Source organism: Bubalus bubalis, chromosome 15 (assembly GCF_019923935.1).
Source record: "Bubalus bubalis isolate 160015118507 breed Murrah chromosome 15, NDDB_SH_1, whole genome shotgun sequence".
Classification (NCBI taxonomy): domain Eukaryota; kingdom Metazoa; phylum Chordata; class Mammalia; order Artiodactyla; family Bovidae; genus Bubalus; species Bubalus bubalis.
Window position 1 is genome coordinate 6,019,747 of NC_059171.1, and position 21,148 is coordinate 6,040,894.

General features: G+C 38.8%; 1 protein-coding gene across 4 annotated transcripts in view; it reads right to left on the minus strand.

The window, feature by feature from the left end:
• Positions 1 to 4,216: 4,216 nt before the first annotated feature.
• RMDN1 (regulator of microtubule dynamics 1) overlaps positions 4,217 to 21,148 on the minus strand; it is a 33,826-nt gene continuing 16,894 nt past the window's right edge. The window contains exons 2-10 of one of the 4 annotated variants that reach the window (XM_006073075.3): positions 20,657 to 20,774; positions 19,623 to 19,719; positions 17,047 to 17,206; positions 14,977 to 15,066; positions 12,005 to 12,060; positions 10,166 to 10,253; positions 8,839 to 8,869; positions 5,438 to 5,627; positions 4,217 to 4,909 (exon numbers count right to left, since the gene is read on the minus strand). In XM_006073075.3, coding sequence (XP_006073137.3) covers positions 4,753 to 4,909; positions 5,438 to 5,627; positions 8,839 to 8,869; positions 10,166 to 10,253; positions 12,005 to 12,060; positions 14,977 to 15,066; positions 17,047 to 17,206; positions 19,623 to 19,719; positions 20,657 to 20,774 — 987 coding nt within the window. In that variant the 3' untranslated portion in view covers positions 4,217 to 4,752. Of the gene's footprint in view, positions 4,910 to 5,437; positions 5,628 to 8,838; positions 8,870 to 10,165; positions 10,254 to 12,004; positions 12,061 to 14,976; positions 15,067 to 17,046; positions 17,207 to 19,622; positions 19,720 to 20,656; positions 20,775 to 21,148 lie in introns of those variants that run through there. The other 3 variants (XM_006073077.3, XR_003103521.2, XM_006073079.3) reach the window with 3 other exon arrangements.

Below are 21,148 nucleotides of genomic sequence, written 5' to 3' on the forward strand. Positions count from 1 at the left end.
GAATGAGTGTACAGGACAGATTACGCATGAGAGGGTGCCCGGTCTTTGAAAAGGGCCACTTGACTTAGACCCTGAGGGCAGCGCTGCGGAGCTTCGCTGAGACCGCAGTGGCTGTCGCCCAGTGTGCGGAAAGGGCCGTGTGGCAGGTCTGATGAAGCTCTCAGGGTGCCCTTGCCTGCCTCCTCACTCCACGTAAGAAACGGCTATACCACAGGGGCTTCAGCGAGGAAACCAGCGTCCTGGAGAGCTCGTCAGGCTCTTCTGTCTGTCTGATTCCTAGAAACCCAGGCCTGTAGGCAGGATATCCCGGCTTGTCTGGTACGTGCACTGTGGCTGTGAGAGGAACCTGAGACCTGTGTCCTCCCCTCCCTTGGCAGTGCCCGTCCTGGGCTGGGCTGAGCAGAGAGAAGTCGAGTGCGAGGCCTCAAGTGCAAGGCCCCCGGTGCCCGGCCACGACCCCGCAGTGGGTGCAGAGGCGGCCCGGCGCCCTTCACTCCCAGCACCGCGCGTCAGCGCACGAGTCCACCCATCAGAGCAGCTGCCTGCCTGCCAGGGAGAGAGGCCGCCCGTGGGGTTTGTGTGTTCAGTGCTTGTGGGGCAAAAGGGTTAAGCAACACCTCCACCCTGGGCCGCAGCTCAGACGCCCTAGCTTTTCCCGTTTTCAAGACTAGGTAGGCTGGTGCGCCAGCAGTGCTGGGGGCAGTGCCTTTTCTCATAAGAAGGGCCCCTAACTGGTACATTGTGTCCGGACGGGGAAGACTCCAGATACCTGACAGGAAACCACAGCTGCGGACTTCCCGGGATGGGAAAACTCCTACGGGCCTGTACCTTTGGGATTCCCGAGCTGTGACCCGGGGCGATGGTCGTTCTGGAGCTGCATGGATGCGCTGCTCCTGACGACGCTGTAAGGTCATCCGAATGTCGGGAAGCCTGACACGGACCGCCGGGGCCAGCTTGGTTTTTGTCCATCTGAGTGAACTGGTGCCAGATGAAGCCTGTCACAGGCTTTGAGTCTGAATATTTGGTTGAACCTCAAAAGACTCTCCAATGGGCATTACAGAATCTACCAGAAATATTCTGTGGTTGAAATAGGTTAAAAAAAAAAAGGGGGGGGGGGGCAGGTGTATCCCAAACCAATAACAAAGAGTAATAGTACAAAACTGGCACCTTCTGCCCTCACTTCCACAGCACATACACTATAGTTGGAACAGAAGTGGCATTCTCCTAAATTCCAAATTTTCTCTCCCCAGTCTTTGACCAAGGACAGTCAGATGTTAACAGCATTTTTAAATATTTACTGATACTCTTGGTAAATACATGTTGTTTAATCCTCAAAATTCCATCAAGTTCTCAAAGTGTTTTGTTTTTTCCTTGATGTAATTATGTTTATTTTAAAAAGTGAGTTTGAGAAAAATCATTTTTACAAAATCTATAACTAGTCCACTCAGATAGGAAAATTTCTGGCAACAAGAGTAGGATAACAGCCACTTTCCAAGTCAGATGTCTGCTCTCATTCTTAAAAGGTAACAGGTGCACAAGAAGAGGCAGTTGTAATCACCCGTAGCTCATGTCTATGGTATGCTTAGAAGACAGAATACGGCAAACTTCTGCTGACATGTATGTGGGGAAATAGGCATCTCAAACTAGCAGTCAGCTCTGGACACAAGAGCCAAGTTAGGTGGGCACTGCACAGGAAGGGGAATAATGGGGCCCCAGAGCTCACTCCCGGAAGCAGTAGTTCTCATCCAGAGTGGAGAAATGCCAGGAGGCAGTGTGAGACCTGGGAGGTCAGACTCCTGGGAAGTCAAAAGAGGCTGAAAAAGCACACAATCAGAATCTCAGGAAGGTGCCACTTCTTGGAGAAGGGGGAGCTATTCCTTTGTAAAGGGGCGGGGGAAGAAACATAGCAGCTCTATAAAAGACCCGGCAACCACACTCCTGGACGTTTATCCCAGAGATGAAAAGCATGCTGATAAAAGTTATACCTTATGTTCACAGAAGCCAAAGTTGGGAAACCACCCAAATGCCGCAAGGTGGCTAGTTTAAATAAACTGGTACACCCATTCAGTGAAATATAATCAACAATAAAAAGGAACTGTTGACTAAATTTAGATGGATCTCAAATGAGTTATGCCAAATGAAAAAAGCCAATCTCAAACGATCACATTCTGTATGATTCATTTATATACTGTTTTTGAAATGCCAAGATTATAGAGGACTGCAGAGAATTATTAGCAGTTGTCAGGATTAGGGATGGTGGCAGGCAATGTCGGACCGTAAGGGACAGCACTAAGAGTTTTTGTGATGGAACACTTCTATGTTTTCATCATGGCAGTTACAGAAATTTACATGTGACACAACTGCATAGATGACACCGTGAGATGACTTAAAAGTGGTAAAACCTGAATACTCTCTGTGGACTGTACAGTCTCCTGGCTTTGATACTGTACTGCAGTTACCTGTTACCATCGAGGCACACTGCGGGGAGGATCCGCAGGACCTTTCTGAGTAGTACTTTTTGGCAACTTCTTACAAATCTATTGCAAAGGGAAAATTTTTTAAACAGCTCTACATAATATCAAAGACAGATCCTCCCCTCCATAAAAGGCTTTATGACTAAAAGAAATCTTATTTTTACAAAACTATTTCATTTTGTAAATTATTGAGGATGTTACTGAACTAATCCAAACTGCTTACCTCCCATTTGATAAAGTGGCATTGCTGGTTATTAAATACATACAAAAAAGTCATACCTCCAAAAAATGACATTCAAAGTCACTCTAAAGAGAAAACTGAAAACGAGGAAATTTCAGATGAAAATGCTAAGCAGGAAAAAAAAAAAAAACAGTAAAATCCTTAAACACTAAATACTAGTCAGAATTATATCTAAATAATAATTGCAGACGAGAAAAATCCAAATTAGAAATTCAGAACTGGACCAAAAAACATGAAGATGTGAAATGCCTACTAACTTAGGGGAAAAAAAAAAAAAAACAAAACAAAACTGAAGAAAAAGAAACATCTCAAAAGTGAAGACAAGCAGTAGCTATCAGAGAAAGTGATAAATATAAATGTCAAAGAAGATCTAATATACACATAAGATGGAACAGTGTTTCTCTAAAGGTGGTCAATAAGGCCATTCTGGAAGGAGGGATGGTTTGAAAGACAACTGGACTGGCCTTTTTAAAAACTCAACGCTGTGAGAGAAACAGATGGGTTACTGTTCTAGATTTTAAAAAACTAAGGTGGAAAATTAAATGCAATGTATGATCTTTGAATCTTGGTTTCTAGAAGTATAAGACATTTTGGGACATTTAAGGATATTTGAATATGGCTGGATGTTAAAGAATTGCTGTTAACTTTCTAGTTGTAATATGAATTTGTGTTTAGAAGGATGTCTTGAAATATTCTGAGACAATGAATGCTGAAATATTTAGGGATGAAATATGTTGTCTACTATTTCAAAAGCTTACAGATACTTGTAAATATATGAATATTTACACATAAGTAAAATATAGCAAAAGATTAGCAACTGTTGAATCAGAGATGGGTATAAATAGTCCAATACTTTGAGTGTTTGCTTCTGTTTGAAAATACACATGATAACCACAAAGAGTACATACCCACACTGTATGTTTTCCCTTTGAGAAAACCCCACCTAGACATACACTCAGCTGTCTCTAAGTGACATTCAAGACACCACTTCTCACAGAACTTAGGGTCTGCACTGGTGGCACCCCAGGGATCACTGTCCTATTTAAACACCGTCATTTCCATTTGTCCTTGAGGTCCATGGTCCTTTCACCCATTAGGGAATAGACTTTGGGCTCACCAACCTAGATTGCATATTCAAAAGCAGAGACATTACTTTGCCAACAAAGGTCCGTCTAGTCAAGGCTGTGGTTTTTCCAGTGGTCACGTATGGATGTCAGAGTTGGACTGTGAAGAAGGCTGAGCGCCGAAGAATTGATGCTTTTGAAGTGTGGTGTTGGAGAAGACTGTTGAGAGTCCCTTGGACTGCAAGGAGATCCAACCAGTCCATTCTGAAGGAGATCAGCCCTGGGATTTCTTTGGAAGGAATGATGCTGAAGCTGAAACTCCAGTACTTTGGCCACCTCATGCGAAGAGCTGACTCATTGGAAAAGACTCTGATGCTGGGAGGGATTGGGGGCAGGAGGAGAAGGGGACACCAGAGGATGAGATGGCTGGATGGCATCACTGACTCGATGGATGTGAGTCTGGGTGAACTCCGGGAGTTGATGATAGACAGGGAGGCCAGGCGTGCTGCAATTCATGGGGTCACAAAGAGTCGGACACGAATGAGCGACTGAACTGAGTGACAAAATCAATCCACTTTTAAGACTACCTCACGTTTTAAAAAAGAAACCACTCCATTTTCAGTCCTCTCCTGACTGAGCTCTTTCCTTATGCAGGCTGGCTCCAAGACACATCAGTTAACTGCTGAGCTCCTGTCACTGTTGCTTCTCTGCAACGGCTCAGCTTTTCAGTCCAACTTGAAAATGCACCCCTCCTAAGCCAGCGCTTCCGCACTGTAGCTTTCCTTTCTTGATCCCCATCCAGACGTGCTGCCGTCCCCCTTGGCAATCTCACGCCCTGCCATATCGCTGGCAGCTTGGGTACAGTCATCTCTGCCTCTCAGCCATAGAGACGTCTCTACCACTCTTGTGGTAACCATTTCTTTTGCCTTGTTATTTGTGAAGAAATCTAGAGTTTTGTATATCTGTTAAATGGTCACAACGTTAAAAGAACAGTCATAGAACAATTATAGTTAATGTATTTATTATCTTTAAAATCTGATGAAAAGGCAATGCTCCTTAGGTACTTCATTGAAAAATTCTCAGTTCTTGTCACTGAAACCTGTAAGTAGCTGAGCAGCTTCCGTCTGTATCTAAAATGAAAGAATGCATATTATAAATAAACAATATAGCAATACAGCACAGAGATCAACTTGTGAAACAAGTTTATAAAGTAGTTTTCTAAGAGTTTCAAAAAAAAACCAGACTAGTACACAAAGAATAAAATTCCTTAGAGAACTCAGAGATGAGACGCTTGGAGAACTCTTTCACATTAGCACACATTCCTTGCCTTTTATGCTTTAGAAATCTTATCTGATCTGTTATATATATAGATACGTCAAACAGGAACAATTCTATATTGTAGTGAGAAATTCATACGCGTTTGTTGGTAGTAACTAAATACTTGCTATGTGTGTGTATTCAGTCATGTCCAGCTCTTTGCAACCCTATGGACCGTAGCCCGCTAGGCTCCTCTGTCCGTGGGATTTTCCAGGCAAGAATACTGGAGTGGGTTGCCATTTCCTTCTCCAAAAACATTTGCTATATACATTTGAAATAAGCACTATTATTTAATAATATGCATTTAGACAATGACATTTTTAAAGCAGTTCTTGATTCACCTTTCCTTCACGTGCCTCAGTGGAAACCTGTTTGCCTTGTTCTGGAGATGCTGTACCTGTTTATCCTCCTCTGTGTGCGCTGGGTAGTCCTTGGCCTTTGTTAGCCAGAAAGCAGCAAGCTTTTTGTTGTGCAGCTTCAAATATGTCTTTCCTAGAAGGAGCAAGTTTTTGCTGTAGAAGTTTGGATCCACTGTACGTAAGAAAGAAAAAGGATTTACATATTATCTCCAATGAAACAGTATTGCTCTTATTTTGCAAGGCTTAAATTTTCTGGTCTAAATGCCAATACAGTATGTCCCCTCCATTTGAACAAGACCCATTCTGAGAGTGCACACATTCGTACATCTGGTTGGTTCCTAAGTCCAAGAAAGTTAGCCTAGGCCAACTAATACAATGGGCTGTGTAGTATTGTAGTGGAATACTTTTCACAAATAATACGTAAAAGCTTCACAGTACAACAGCTGGCATCTGGGAGCTGGCACTGAGCGGACAGACAGTTACTTTGTGGAGGAGGAGGAGGAGGAGGGGAGATGGCAGAGCTGAAGGGTCGTCAGCACAGGAGATACCAGCTACAGCCCTGCTGCTCTCACACCTGCTTCCAGACCTTCTGGGCTTGAAATGAAGATCCTGCACCTCCACAGCACTGCCCAGCACACGGAAGCCCACACTCCTATAGGGCACGTGCACGCTGACTGTACACCAGGTACGTGAACCAACGTAGCTATCTCTTCAGGTTCCCAACGTGAAAGTTTGTATGTAAGGGACTTACTGTAATATACTAGGCTAATGAGGATTCTCTTTTGCTCAACTATTCCTATCAAAAAATTGAGAATTACTATTTTTTGAGTGTCTACTTTGTGCTAGCCATTTATATCACACATATTTCTTATTTTTACAGCAATTTTATAAAACTGGTACTCCATTTAATAGATGAAAACCTGAGGGGTCCTGATAGACAATAAGCCCCACCTCTTTTGTTCCCTGGATCCTAAGTGCCTAGAACAGTGCCTTGAACTGTGCTCAGTATGTACTTGATACCTGAGTAAATGAAGTCATGATGACTCTGTGTGTGTGTGTGTGTGTGTCTGTACACACATTTGATCAGCCTTTACTGAGTGTGGGCTATGTTTGGTGGTGGGGCCCAGTTGTTGTCTGACTCTTTGTGACCCCAGGGACTATAGCCCACCAGGCTTCTCTGTCCACGGATTCTCCAGGCAAGAATACTAGAGTGGGTTGCCATTTCCTTCTCCAGGGGATCCTCCTGACCCAGGGATCAAACCCCTGTCTCCTGCATTCCAGGCAGATTCTTTACTGCTGAGCCACCAGGGAAGCCCGTGGGCTATGTTTAAGCACAGATAAAGTCTCTGCTCTTTTGGAATCTGTAATGAAAAGCAGTGACAAGCATTAGCACATCTGAACGTAACATAAGAATAAAGGGACTGCTTTGACAGGAGTACAAATTTTAAAGTTCTATGGGAAACCGAAAAAAGCAGCTAAGAGGTTACACATGGGCTGACTTGGGGGCTGAGTAGAATTTTAACATCTAAGTGGAGAATATGTTTGGCTGAAGCAAAAATGTGAACAAAAAGCCTATGAAGGAAAGCATGGGACTGTCTTACTGCATTAATTCTATAGTTTCCTCCTATCAACCTGGGACCCTTCTATATTTAAAGTATAATTTTTCCTGGATATGATTTATGATTAACTACATTTGTTTCTTAACCCAAACTTGTTTTAGTTCTTTAATCCGAAGATGTTTGTAAGATGCCATGCTGATGTGCATAAGGCTTCCTCAGAGTTAAGCAGACTCCATCATTCCGTCCCCGCTTACGCAGCCCTTTTGCAAGTCTGCCCAGTGTTCTGTGCTAAGCGACAAGGGTGCCATGTACACAGAAGACAGTCACGTTTTCCCTGAATTTCGTTTCAGACAGGGAAACAGTCACACTGTGGACTGCTAAGGGCCATGAAGGGAGAAATAAAGGGTACTAAAAGCATGGGAAGAGCTTCTAAACCAAACATCAGCCATAAGCAAAGGCCCCCGAGAGGAGGTGACCATACAGTGAAGCCTGGAGGATGATGGAATTACCAAGGGTCATTTCGCTCTGTAAAAGTATGACCATGTTCTTCTCAGCAACCCAAATGCTTAAGTCTCTTAAGGTGCTTTTTTAACTTTGTAATTATACTTCTAAGTTTCTTTGAGAAAAATGCATTCCCACATCATACCCATGATAATGTAAAACTACCATCATGAGAGGATGTCAATGGAAGGTCATTAACAGTAAGTCAGAATTAACACATAACAGAGTTAACATTCAGACAAAATTTTTTAGAAGAAATGTGTTTCAAAAATACTTTGCTATTATGAAAGCATTTGAACAAGTCCATATGAGTAGGCTCTCAAATTTAGTAAATTGTTTTAATTTTCTTCTGATTAAGTTTTATAGACATATTGGCAACAGTTTTTTTTGGGGGGGGGGTGGGAGTATTTGGACATTAGGCTTCTGTCTCTGACGTCTCTAGTTTCTGCCGTTAGAAAGGATAAACGTAAGCTAATGTTTTCTAGGCTGGCTGTTTCTTCAAAATAAGAGTAACAGAAAACTCTTCACCACAAAAGGCTATCTGCAACAGAACAAAGACTGACCTGGTTTAAAGCACAGAGTTCTCATTTAAATGCCATCTGAAATTTGCTAAGACAGTTGATCTTTAAAAAGTGTCTTTTGGTAACTCTGTGAGGTGACAGGTGTTGACTTGCTTTTGTGATCATGATGTGTTTCATGATGTCTATGAATATCAAGTCATGCTGTACACATGAAGCTAATACAGTGTTATATGTCAATTATACTTTGGTGTTAAAAAATAAAAATTTTAAATGAAGATAAATACATGCTTCTGATTAGCTGTGCAATCTTAAAGAGTTAATCCATCAAAGCCTCCTCTCAAAAAGGAAGGTTGAATTACATCAGATGAAGGACCGTTAGAACTGCAGCTCTAAATTCACTAGTAGTCTATTTCTCGGGAGATCTTTACTAAATAAGGACTTCTAAAAATTATTTGAGGACTTCCCTCGTGGTACAGTGGACAGGCGTGCAGGGGACGCACACTCTACCCCTGGTCCGGGAAGACCCCACCAGCGTGAGACCGCTCAGCCTGTGCGCCACACGAGAAGCCACCGCAGCGAGAGGCCCACGCACACAGCAGAGCAGCCCCACGCGCTATGACCAGGGAAAGAAGCAATGAAGACCCCGCACACCCATGAACAAATAAATAACTTAAAAAATTATTTGGTAGTGTCTAGCTCAAAAAGAAGTTTATGAAGTATATATATCAGAACAAATAATTTTGTTTAAAAAATTACTATTACATGTCTGACATTCATAGTTATATGAAATAAAAAAGGTTACCTTGCTCTGCCCTGTGAAAGTAGCCTAGGGCCTGTCAAATACACAAAAATTGTATTTTCAATACATTGAAAAGGATTAAAACAGAGTACTGAAAAAGCATTTTTTCAAAAGATCTATTCCTACATTAAATATAAGATAGGAAGTAAATCAAACCATCCTAAAATAATGATCCCCTTAAATAACAGTCAATTCATCAACAGTGAGAGTTAATACAGCAAAATTGAACATAACACTATTAAATCATCAGAATACAGATTACAGTATGTGGACCATTTCTAGTAATAACTTGATTGTTACTCAGAACTCAGACTGAAACCAGCATCACATGAAGAGAGGAAAGATCATTATCATGTACAACTCAGATTATTCTGACATTTTTCTTCTTCAATCAGAACAGTGGCTTTATGAATAAAAACTAGATAAAATTAAAAGGTGTGTTTACAGCGATACACAGGTTGGGCCAATGCATCTCTAAGAGTCTTCTGTAACAGAAATCCCTACATAAGATGTTCATGTCCACCTGAAAGTCCCTGCTAATTCCTTTTTGTCCCACTTAAACCTGTTTCCATAGCATGTCAACTGACACTTAATCTTTTAGATACATAACTAATTTGTTGGAGTAGAGATGATTCTGTCTTTTTTGTGAGAATGCATTCTTTTTAATAAAAACAAATATTTCACAACTCTACCTCAAATTCTACACTATAGCTTCACAGAAAACACTGTGATCAAGTATTGGGAAATGTTTTTCAACTGTCTCCTTCCTTACCCTGAAAATTTTGTGGTAAGTAAACCAAAATGTGTGCCCTGAAATCCCTTTCAGGTTTTACTTTTAACAGGAAAAGCAAAGACCTTAGAAATGAGACTATAAGGCTTTCAAACCTGCTTTTACAAAATGCTCTTAAGTACTATCTATCAATACGAACATGCTCTAATTCCCAGATGGCTGTTATCTTACAGAATGTGTGCCATCTGGGCCACCAGGGAAGCCTAGGATGTGTCCCTAAAATATACTGAGAAGCAATTGCGTATTTCCTGCTCTATTTTATAATTTTCATATGTTATAGATTTCAAAAAGAAAATGAAGGTAGCTTTCAGCCATGGGGTTCTTTAGGGGCAATATACCAGAATGACCAGCCATTCACCTAAAGGGGAAACAAACATTCACCATCATGGATCATAAGCATTAGGCCTCTGTGATAAGAGCCGCACGGGGCCATCAGAACGTGCTGGCGGCCCTCACTGCTCAGAGCTCCGGATGAGTGGACACCACAGAGCGGCCCAGCGGTTAAGAAACCAGAATAACCAACAAAGGACCTCACACTACCTCCTCATAGGTGGAGCTAGGCGGAGTTGCAAACAGCACTTGAGCAATCCTTCTTTGATACCAAGGCATTTCAGCAACTGTGTAACACCTATAGGGAAAGAAAATGACACATATATTCAAATTGCACCTTCTTTTTTTCTCTTAAAGAGAACTAAGCATCTTAACATATATAAAGGGAATCTTCTCCTACTGTATATTTAAACAGCTTATACTTCTCATAATACCCAGTAGGTTAATATTTATACTGAGTTATTTAGAGACTGACTGATATTGCTCCATCGATCACAGTGTATTTTGTGATTAGGTGTAAACAGTAAGCAATATTTATAATAGTAATGATACTACAGTGTATCATTCACCACTGAGTACTCACTTTGTACAAAGTGCTGAGCTGAGTGATTATCTCATCTACTCCTTACAATAATAAAATGAGATAGAATCATTACCCCTATTTTTTTTACATAAAAACTAACTCAGAGAAGTTTTTAAAAAAACAAGAAAAATAACAAAACATGGTATACTTAAATGACAAGAACAACCAACAAGTTTATAAATGTGAAAGGGAGAGGCAGTAATGAACATCCGATAGTAGAGGAGGCCCTTGCTGCTTATCCATCTTAAACACAGCAGTGTGTGCCTGTCCATCCCACACTCCCTAAATACTCCTTCCCCGCTCACCTTCTGCCCCCACTAGCAGCCCTAAGCTAGTTCCAGAGCACAGGGAGGCTCTGCTCAGTGTCATGTGGCAGCCTGGATGGGAGGGGGTTTGGGGGAGAAGGGACACATGGATATGTACGGCCGAGGCCCCGGCTGTCCACCTGAAACCATCACAGCATGGCTAACCAGCTATACTCCAGTACAAAATAAAAAGGTTAATAAAAAAAGTAACATCAAAACTCTCGATAACTTTCTGAAATAAGGAGGAAAAAAGTGTTCGATCTTTGATTAGGGTCTGAAGTCCTTGAGAAAGAAACTAGTTCATTCATATTTGGTCACAAGCATCTGAATTACTGTCCCTCAATCATCATTAATTCTCACTCAGTATGTGTTTTGTTAAACATGTCCTTTATCCAGTATTTACTTCTCTTTAAAGAGAGTTTGATACGAGACTTTGCACCCCTCATGCTGCTGCTGCTGCTAAGTCGCTTCAGTCGTGTCCGACTCTGTGCGACCCCACAGACGGCAGCCCACCAGGCTCCTCTGTCCCTGGGATTCTCCAGGCAAGAACACTGGAGTGGGTTGCCATTTCCCTCTCCAATTGCACCCCTCACGGAAGACAATAAATACTCAGCTCTGTAGACCACACATGAAGAAAATGGTGGTAAACCTAAGACTCTCAAACCAGTAAGCATTTAACACACTGGTGTATGCTCATACCAGCAAAATAAGGATGTGCTTTAAACAGAGATTACATAAAAATGGAAAGATACTAAAATTCCTCAGATGAATCACACTGTATTTGACATACTTTGAAGATACAAAGACTCTCTGAGGCCATCCTATTTTGATATAGTTAGCTTAATCCAATTCCATTTAGTCTGGTAAATGAGAATAATCTTTCCCAAAAAAGGGAATGTAAAGTTTAATGAAAAGTTTCAATGCCTGTTTAGTCTTAGTACCTGTTTCTAAATAATCTGAATAACAATATTTAACAAAATCACAATCAAATTTAATATTTTCTAAATACTAAACACTAAATAACCACTACAAGTGTAAGTTAATCTAATGGAGTAAACACTCTTGACTCCCAAATATTTGAAACATTTTACTTTTTTATATACTACAAAATAAGATCAGAGTAAGTACCACTGAAATATTTATTTCAAGAAATTTTCTTACCAAATACCCATAAGGTGAATTGAAGTAGCGTCTTTAGGGTTCAGTTCAATTGCTTTCTAACAAGAAATGAGAAAATAAATCATATTTGTTTTCTAAACACCAATAAGTACGTTACCATATTTGCTGACAAAACCCATGATTTAAAAAAAAAAATGCAACCAAGAATTTCATTTTTCTAAGATAATCAACACCAATTTTCTTCCTTTTGACTCTTTAAATTTATTTCAGCACACTATTAATTACTTAGATTACTATTTTATAAGATTCAGAAACTGATAGCAGGCTGTAGCAAGAGGAAAGAAAACAAAATCTGTGAATGAATCGAATTTGACAACAGTGACAATATATTACTCTCAGTTATATCTTCAAGATTAAAGGAAAACAAAATAATAGTTCTTTGTGGCAAGTCCTATATGACTGTTAAGTAAAATTATTCTTTGTTAGAAAAACAAAATACATAATTTTAGAAAGTCTCTTCCTATGTGCAAATTTGGTTTAACTTCCCCATCTATATTTAACAAAGGGAGAATAAATACTACTTATTCACAGAATTCATTAATAGAATAATTATGTACAATAAAAAATATACTGATAGTCTCCCTAATTTCTATTTACTATGTGGAAGTCCTATATGAATTAATGTAAAGCATAAACTACAGAACTACAACAACTTTAAAAAAATTACTCCTCAATTTTTCATTATTTTGTTGAAAACCACTAAGGAAATCTCACAGATGAATGTTAATCCTATTAAATATATATATTAAAAAAAAAACCCTTTTTAAGACTTCCTAGCTTACACTTTTCTATAAAAACACATTTTCACTTTCAGTTGATAATGTGTGAAATACACATTTTTAAGTACCTGTACTAGTTACTAGAGTGACTCTGAAGTCAGACCAAATAGGGTTCAAATCACAGCTCAGTGACCTCTAACTTTTTGACCTTAGCAAGTTCTATATTCTTTCCAAGCCTGAGTTTGCTCTTGTACAGAATCAGGAAAGCAGTACACTTAACTTATAAGGTTGTAGTAAAAATTAAATGAGCAAGTTAACAGGAGGTGCTTAACACAGTAATATTTTCTATCATCAGAGTCGTCATTATTTTTACTTTTTTGTAAGTCTCATAATGTTAGTAATGAGAGAGAGAATAGCTAAATAAGGCTAATTACCTATGACTTGGCGGAAATCTTGTTACCAATAATATGGGTAGGAATCACCATTGACGTAATTTTGACTTTTCTATAAATAAGGTGATGTGCTTTACACAGAAGAATATATTTTAAAGTATATACAGCTCATATTCTAAACAGGCTTTCCAAATCAGAGTTCCACCAGAAAATTAAGCCCTACAAAATATTATACAAGTTACTATATTTTCCATTCTGCCAAGAATGGTACAGAGCTAGTCCATTTTGATGCAAAGGAAAGAAGTTAATTCATCATATACAACTGATGCCTTGGAATATTACAATTTAATTTACTTTTGGGATGTATTCAGAGGGGCTATACTTAAGCAAACCTTTTCTTTTATAATCCTTTCTGTCATAAGTTTAAGTTTCTTCAAAAACAATACCAAGATAGTAATTCCTTAGGGTTTTAGATGTAATAATGGAATGTGAAATAGAAGTAGTTTAAATGATCTTTTAAGTATATAAATACTAAACACTGTCATTTAAAAAATATAGTTAATATACACACTTAAAAACTTAAAAACATTGCTTATTTTTAAATAATCTATAGTCTTCACAGTTTCTTTGAAGTGTATGTTAATTTATTGTATGCAGTGTTTCATTATTCACTTGGAAGTTATCAGGTATTTCTACATCCCAAGGCACAAAATAATCTAAGTGATTTATCTAATGCATCTGAGATTCTATTTCACTGAATCTCTAAGATAACATAAAAGGTATGACATCATCATTTTATATACCACTAAGAAAAAAGCACTGCTGATTATATATAATGCAATCTGATTTCAAAGGTCTTAAAATGTGAAAAATCTATATTACTAAATCAAAATATATATGTATGTATATCAATGTGTATGTGTACGTGTGTGTGTGTATGTATACATGTATATATATACTATTGATGCCCAAATAAGAAGCTAAGTCTCCTGACTCCTAGTCCAGTGCTCTTTTCTGCTAGTCATTACAATAATTAGGAATCGAATCAGTAACGATAAATATGTTTGTTTTCATCACTTTCTCTTAATTTGTATTTTTGAGATGGTCTATAATATCAAAAGACAAATACACTGGGTTTTTAGCTGCAGTTTTTTTGTTGCTTGTTTTTGGACAATAGAATAATGTGTAAGTATAACATGAAATATACAAATTCCTGGAGAATTTCTGGCACCTAAGGAAGAGCTTACTATAATAAGTAAATGAACTTTGGGGGAAATATTAAAACACAGAGATCATACTCATATATAGTACTATTACCTTTGCAAGTGGTATGTCAATTATATTAGACCGCTGGATGAGACCATACCTCCTGGCATGCAGGACTTTGTATAACCCCCTCTCACGTTCTCTGGTCTTGGCCAAATGACTTGTTTAGGGTCGACAGGTTATTACTAAGTGTGATGCAAACATGCTTGATAAAAGTCTGCACAGTGGAACTTTTCCCCTGGCATGCTCACTCTTGGAAGCAGTGACTATGCGACACAGAAGTGTGGGCTACAGCACTAAATGATGAGAAGAAAAGTAGGGGGAAATGCCACACGCGAGAGGGCATCTCGTCCATTCCTGTCCGAGCTGAGGGTCCAGGTGAAGGGAGCCCTTTAAATGACCTCAGCCACAACGAGCAGAATGGAGGCACGACTGTGCACGGTTAATCCACAGAATTTTGAGAAATAATTTGTCATTGTTTTAGGCCACTAAGCTTTAGGTAGTTTGCTATACAGCAAGAAATAAGTGAAACAGAAATCTATTCAGAAAACTAATGACTTTTCAAGTCCATCAGTACCTCAAAATGCTCCTTGATAATGTAGGCATTTGCAATTTTAGCCTTGATTCCTTCATAATCTCCAACATCACCAATACAGATTGCATACCACTAAAAACAGAAGAAACAAAGGTATAAGAATACTAATATTCAATAATATCCCATTCAATACCAGGTTGCAATTCCTCAGTAGTTATTCTCATTTAACTAAAAGCTGAGCACAAAATCTGTATTAAATATACTAGAATATACAAAGAAAAAGTAGACATAGCCCGTAAAGAACTTAAGTTAGGACATGTTTATAGAGAACTATAATGTAAGACAGAGGTTAGTGTATCTCTAAGAAAGTTACCAACACAATGGGGATATAATGATTCATATTTATGATATGAATATAAATTTATAAAAATGTACAATTTAACATTATCATTTTATTTTCTCAACCTATTTTCTGGGCACTGTTTCTTATTTCACAGCCACGTTACTATAGTAATAACGGCCATATTTGTCAATCGTGACTCTGTCCTCACGTCCATAGCTGGACAACAAACCCAAACTGAGACAATCTGAGCTTCTTCTCTGAGAACTGAAACCAAATATCCAAGCTTCATAAACCTAGGTGCTGGCGAAAGTCAGACTCAGGACAAGAAATGTAAATCAAAACTACAATGAGGTATATCACCTCACACCAGTCAGAATGGCCATTGTCAAAAAGTCTACAAACAATAAATGCTGGAGACGGTGTGGAGAAAAGGGAACCCTCTTGCACTGTTGGTGGGAATGTAAATTGATACAGCCACTATGGAGAACAGTATGGAGCTTTCTTGAAAACTAGGAATAAAACGACTATGACCCAGCAATCCCACTACTGGGCATAATACCCTGAGGAAACCATAACTGAAAAAGACACATGTATCCCAATGTTCACAGTAGCACTATTTACAACAGCTAGGACATGGAAGCAACCCAGATGTCCAACGACAGATGAATGGATAAATATATGGTACATATATACAATGGAATATTACTCAACCATAAAAAGAACAAATTTGAGTCAGTTCTAGTGAGGTGGATGAACCTGAAACCTATTATACAGAGTGCAGTAAGTCCAAAAGAGAAAAGCAAATATAGTATATTAACCCATATATACAGAATCTAGAAAATTGGTACTGATGAACCTATTTGCAGGCAAGGAATGGAGATGCGGATGTAGAGACTGGACTTATGGACACAGAGGGGGAAGTGGGATGAACAGAGAAAGCAGCATCAACACATACACACTACCATGTGTAAAACAACTTGAGCGGAATGACTCATATGACATACGCTCAACAGCAGTTGAATAAATACACCTTCCATGTGCAAAAAGAACATTTACAAATATGGACCATATTCTGGGCCATAAAACAAGTCTCAACAAATTTAAAGGGTCTGTATGTTTTATTCTCAATATAAACAAGAAACAGTGGTGGTGGGGATCAGGGCAGATGGAACCATCCCCTAAAGGGAGCATTTGCAAATGCGTGAAGACAGAATTCGGCTGTCACAATGACTTGGGGGCTTCCCTGGGGACAGTCTAATATGGTCAAGTAAGGTCCTAATCCAAAATATCAATAGTGTCCCTTGGCCTCCCCACCATGGTCCATTGAAAAGATTATTCTAAACCAGTCAGGAAATCTAGAAGCTCGTGGAGTCACATGTAAAAAGTTACACTAGGTATCTGCTGTCCAGCTGCTATACTCCTATCTCCACATGAGACAGAAATAAAATGTGAGGAAAATGAGAAAACATTAGTCCCGTGTTTTTACAACTGAACTAAAGAGAGAGGTAACTGATGGAACTAACGCTTCAGTTTAAAAATAAGCCTTCACAAAGTAATTTATCGAGCACACTAATGAAGCTAGAACAGATGTTCAAGAACACAACCAAAAATACTACTTCTTTTTGAAAAAAAGTTTATAAAAATAAATTTCTTCCCTACTTCTTTAAAAGAGAGCGATTTCTTTCCTATGTAAGTTACATATAACAGATAAGTACAGACCAAAATCCGTTTCAATACACGGTAACGGTCTCATTACTTAAGCACCTCACCTTATGGGCCGCACAACTGGATTCGTTTTTCTCTAGTGCCCTTTTCGCATACTCTAGGGCTTCATATACCAAGAACTTTTTCTCCTCTTCTGAGGTTCCACTAAGCTGAGCTACATCACGTGATGCCCGTGCCAAACGCCACAGTAACTCTGCATCTTCACTGATGTGAAATAAATATAAAACAACAACCATTTTAGCTCACACTTTCATGGTTAAAGGTCATATCACTAATGAATACATATGGTCTTTCAGGTCAGTGAGGACATAGCAAGCAGCACAACATCAAAATCCACAATTCATAATGTTAAATTTATTATTTTCTATCACACAAATCTATATGTGCTAAAATTTCCTCCAAAACATCCAATATTATATACAAACATTAAGTTACCTGTAATATCTAAAATACTAATTTCCTTAGAAAATATCTTTATATTTGAATTCTCTAAACAATTTCCCTACAAAATTCAACATATAACTTGACATTTGAGTTCAGTGGCACTGTGCTTCAGACAACTCACTAACTGCTTCAGACAGTACTATAAAATATATTAATTTACAGACAAGGTTATGCACTATAAAACAAAATGCTGTATCCATAGCTCCAAATATAGTACCTGGCATACAAAAATATATATGATAAATACCTGTTAATGAATGATGATTAAATATAATGTAATCTCAAAATAAATCCTATCTTTGAATATGTCACCCATACCATGATGCATGGAATATTTAAAGCAAGGGCTCTGGACTCCTTGAAGAACTGCCGTTTAAATAAAATTATATAAGACAGAAATGTCTACTAAATAAAACAAATTGTGCATGTATGCTCAGTTGCTCAGTCATGTCCAACTCTTTGCAACCCCCATGAACTATAGTCCACCAGGCTCCTCTGTCCATGGAATTTTCCAGACAAGAACACTGGAGTGGGTTGCCATTTCCTCCTCCAGAGGATCTTCCCGGCCCAGGGATCGAACCCACGTCTCTTGTGTCTCCTTTATAGCAGATGGATGTTTTACCACTGTGCCACCTGGAAAGCCATTTTAATAAAAATTCCTTTTATTAAATGTTTCTCTTTCAACCTACTAAGTTATACTTTAAAACAAAAATAGTATTCGATGGGGAACACGTGTATACCTGTGGCAGATTCATGTTGATATATGGCAAAACCAATGCAATATTGTAAAGTTTAAAAATAAAATAAATAAATATTACTTAAAAAAAAAAATTGAGTGAAACTAAAGGTAGGGACTTCCCCGGTGGTCCAGGGGTTAAGAATCCACCTGCCAATGCAGGGCACATGGATTTGATCAGTGGTTTAGGAAGATCCCACATGCTGTGGAGCAGCGAAGTGCATACACCTGGAGGCCGTGCTCCTCAGCAGGAAGAGCCACCACAGAGAGCAGCCTGCGCACTGCGACCAGAGAGCAGCCCCGCTCTCAGCAACCAGAGGCAGCCCACGTGCAGCAGTGAAGGCCCAGCTCAGCCCGAGACAGTTAAATACGTAAATCAAAGTAAAATCTAAATAAAGTATCATTAAAAAGAGAAACGGAGGGTAAATAGCAATAGCGTATCTATAATCCAGTGAATATAGAATAGCCTCCTGACAGCCTCCCTGGTGGCTCGGTGGTAAAGAACAGTCTGCGATGCAGCAGACCTGGGTTCCACCCCTGGGTCAGGAAGACCCCCTGGAGGAGGGAATGGCAACCCCCTCCAGCGCTCCTGTCTGGAGAATTCCATGGACAGAGGAGCCCAGCAGGCTATAGTCCATGGGGTCAGCAAGAGTCGGTCACAACTGAGCCAGAGAACAACAGCCACCTTATAGCTTATGTTGTTATTACTGAAGTGACTATAAAATGCCAAGCCAACCACTTCAAGTTACTGAGGGGACGAAGGAGAAGAAAATTTGGATCCTACAGATATTTAGGAAGTGAAATTGATGGGTCTTCTGGGGAAAACTGGTTTGGGAAAATCTAAGAAAGTCGGTTGAAAATGGCTCAATATTTTTAGTTCAGTAGATGAGGCAGATCATGACCTGGAAATGCCATTTAGCCTGATTTGACTTATTTAATTGGGCTGAATCTCCTCTTTCCATCTCCATTCTCCCCCACAAAATGAGTACACATTAATGTGCTGGACTAAGCATGCATGCTAATATTAAAAATAGGAAAAGGATTATTCAAAGGTGACAAAAAAATCCTAGTTCATTCAAATCTTACAGCAATAAGAAATTACCTCAGAAGAAATGAAAAATATATGACACAGATAAAGACAATAAACGTCTATTTAATGACTACCTTGTATTCAAAGCAAAGTAACAAAAAGAAAAAATGTCAACACTACCTAGAATGAATAAGTAGAACCACCTTTTCTAAATCAATGAAATATATGTAGCACTTTTGAGTCACTTAACATAAGGAAAAAAAATACTATAAATTAAACTCTAAGAAATATTACTTTGAAGTAAAAACTTTTAAAAACTATAAAAATTCCAAGCACCAAGAATATTTTAAGTATTAAATAACAGAAAATTTCAGTCAACAGCAAACCTAGGCCTATGATACATCACCCACCTTTCCTTGTACTGGGTTAGCAACTGGTAAAGTTTTTCTGTTTCTCCACTTTCATATAAGTAGTCTGCTTGTTCAAGGACTTCTTCAATTTTAAAGACTATAAAAGAAAAAAGACAAAATAAAGTAAGTCTTCCCAAGCCAGTTGGCAATAATTCTAAGACACACGAACACTTTTACATAGAAGCAAAAGAAATCAGATACAGAAATCACCTATAAAGAAAGATCAGAAACTCTGAACAATCAAAATGTGAAGTGTAGTAGAAATAAGTATGAAGCTATTACACATAATACTTAATATTCACTTACTTAATGAATATTAATATTCATGTTACTTCCTTAATATTCATTTATTAAAACCTTCAAAAACAAAAAATCAGAAAACTTACTCTAGTACTAACTAAATATGACACAGTTTTAACAATGAAAAGAGTAATTCCCCGTGAGGGATTTACGACGCCCTTACCTCCCACACAGCCTTTGCTGCTGCTGCCCTGGCGCTCAGTCATGTCCGACTCTGGGAGCCCAGGGGCTGCAGCCCGTCAGGCTGCTGTCCATGGGCTTCTCCAGGCAAGAACACCGGAGTGGGTTGCCATTTCCTACTCCAGGCTCCACTGTGTACACAGATACACACACGCACACATATATATGAAAATGAAAAGTGAAACTGTTAGTTGCTCAGTTGTGTCCAAGTCTTCATGACGCCATGGACTGTAGCCCGCCAGCTCCTCTATCCATGGAATTCTCCAGGCAAGAATACTGGAGTGTGTTGCCATTCTCTTCTCCAGGGGATCGTCCCAACTCAGGGACGGAACCTGGGTCTCCTGCATTGCAGGATTCTTCATCTGAGCCACCAGGAATATATATACATATATATATATATATCAGACTGACATTCAAACATAGTAAGTTATTAACAAAATATAACAAATACAAATAAATAAAAATAAATAAATAAATAAAATAAAAACTAAAAAAAAAAAAAAAAAAAAACCACAAATAACTCTAAGTGTTCCCGATGTTTAGCTTAGGCTTACCTTTGGCTGCAGCATGAACCAGAACAGCCTGGGAAATGACTTGATAAGTTTCAAAACCCAAATAAGACAGAGCAGAAAATAAAAGACTTCTTTTGAAAGTTCCTGAGTTTCCCATCACCTATGGAAAGAATTATGATCAGGGTTGTGAAACAGAAAATCTGAAGAAACTGCTACCACAAGCAAAGAGTACATCAATTTTTTTCCCACCCTCAAAGCAATCAATCCTAAGAGTATTAGAAGTGCAAAATTTACTTTGACAAAAATAATTTTACTTTGACAAAATTTTTACTTTGTCAAATTCTTCTGTAAAACTATTTCACATAGCTACTTTATTGAGAGAGCACATCATGTTAAGGAAAGATTCTTAGCAGCTAATGATGGTAGCTTGATGTAACAATCTCAGTTATCCTGGTAAATGCTAGATTGGAAGATCTACATTCTATTTGAAGAAGCATGGATACTATAATTTCTTGAAACAAAATAAGAGACCAG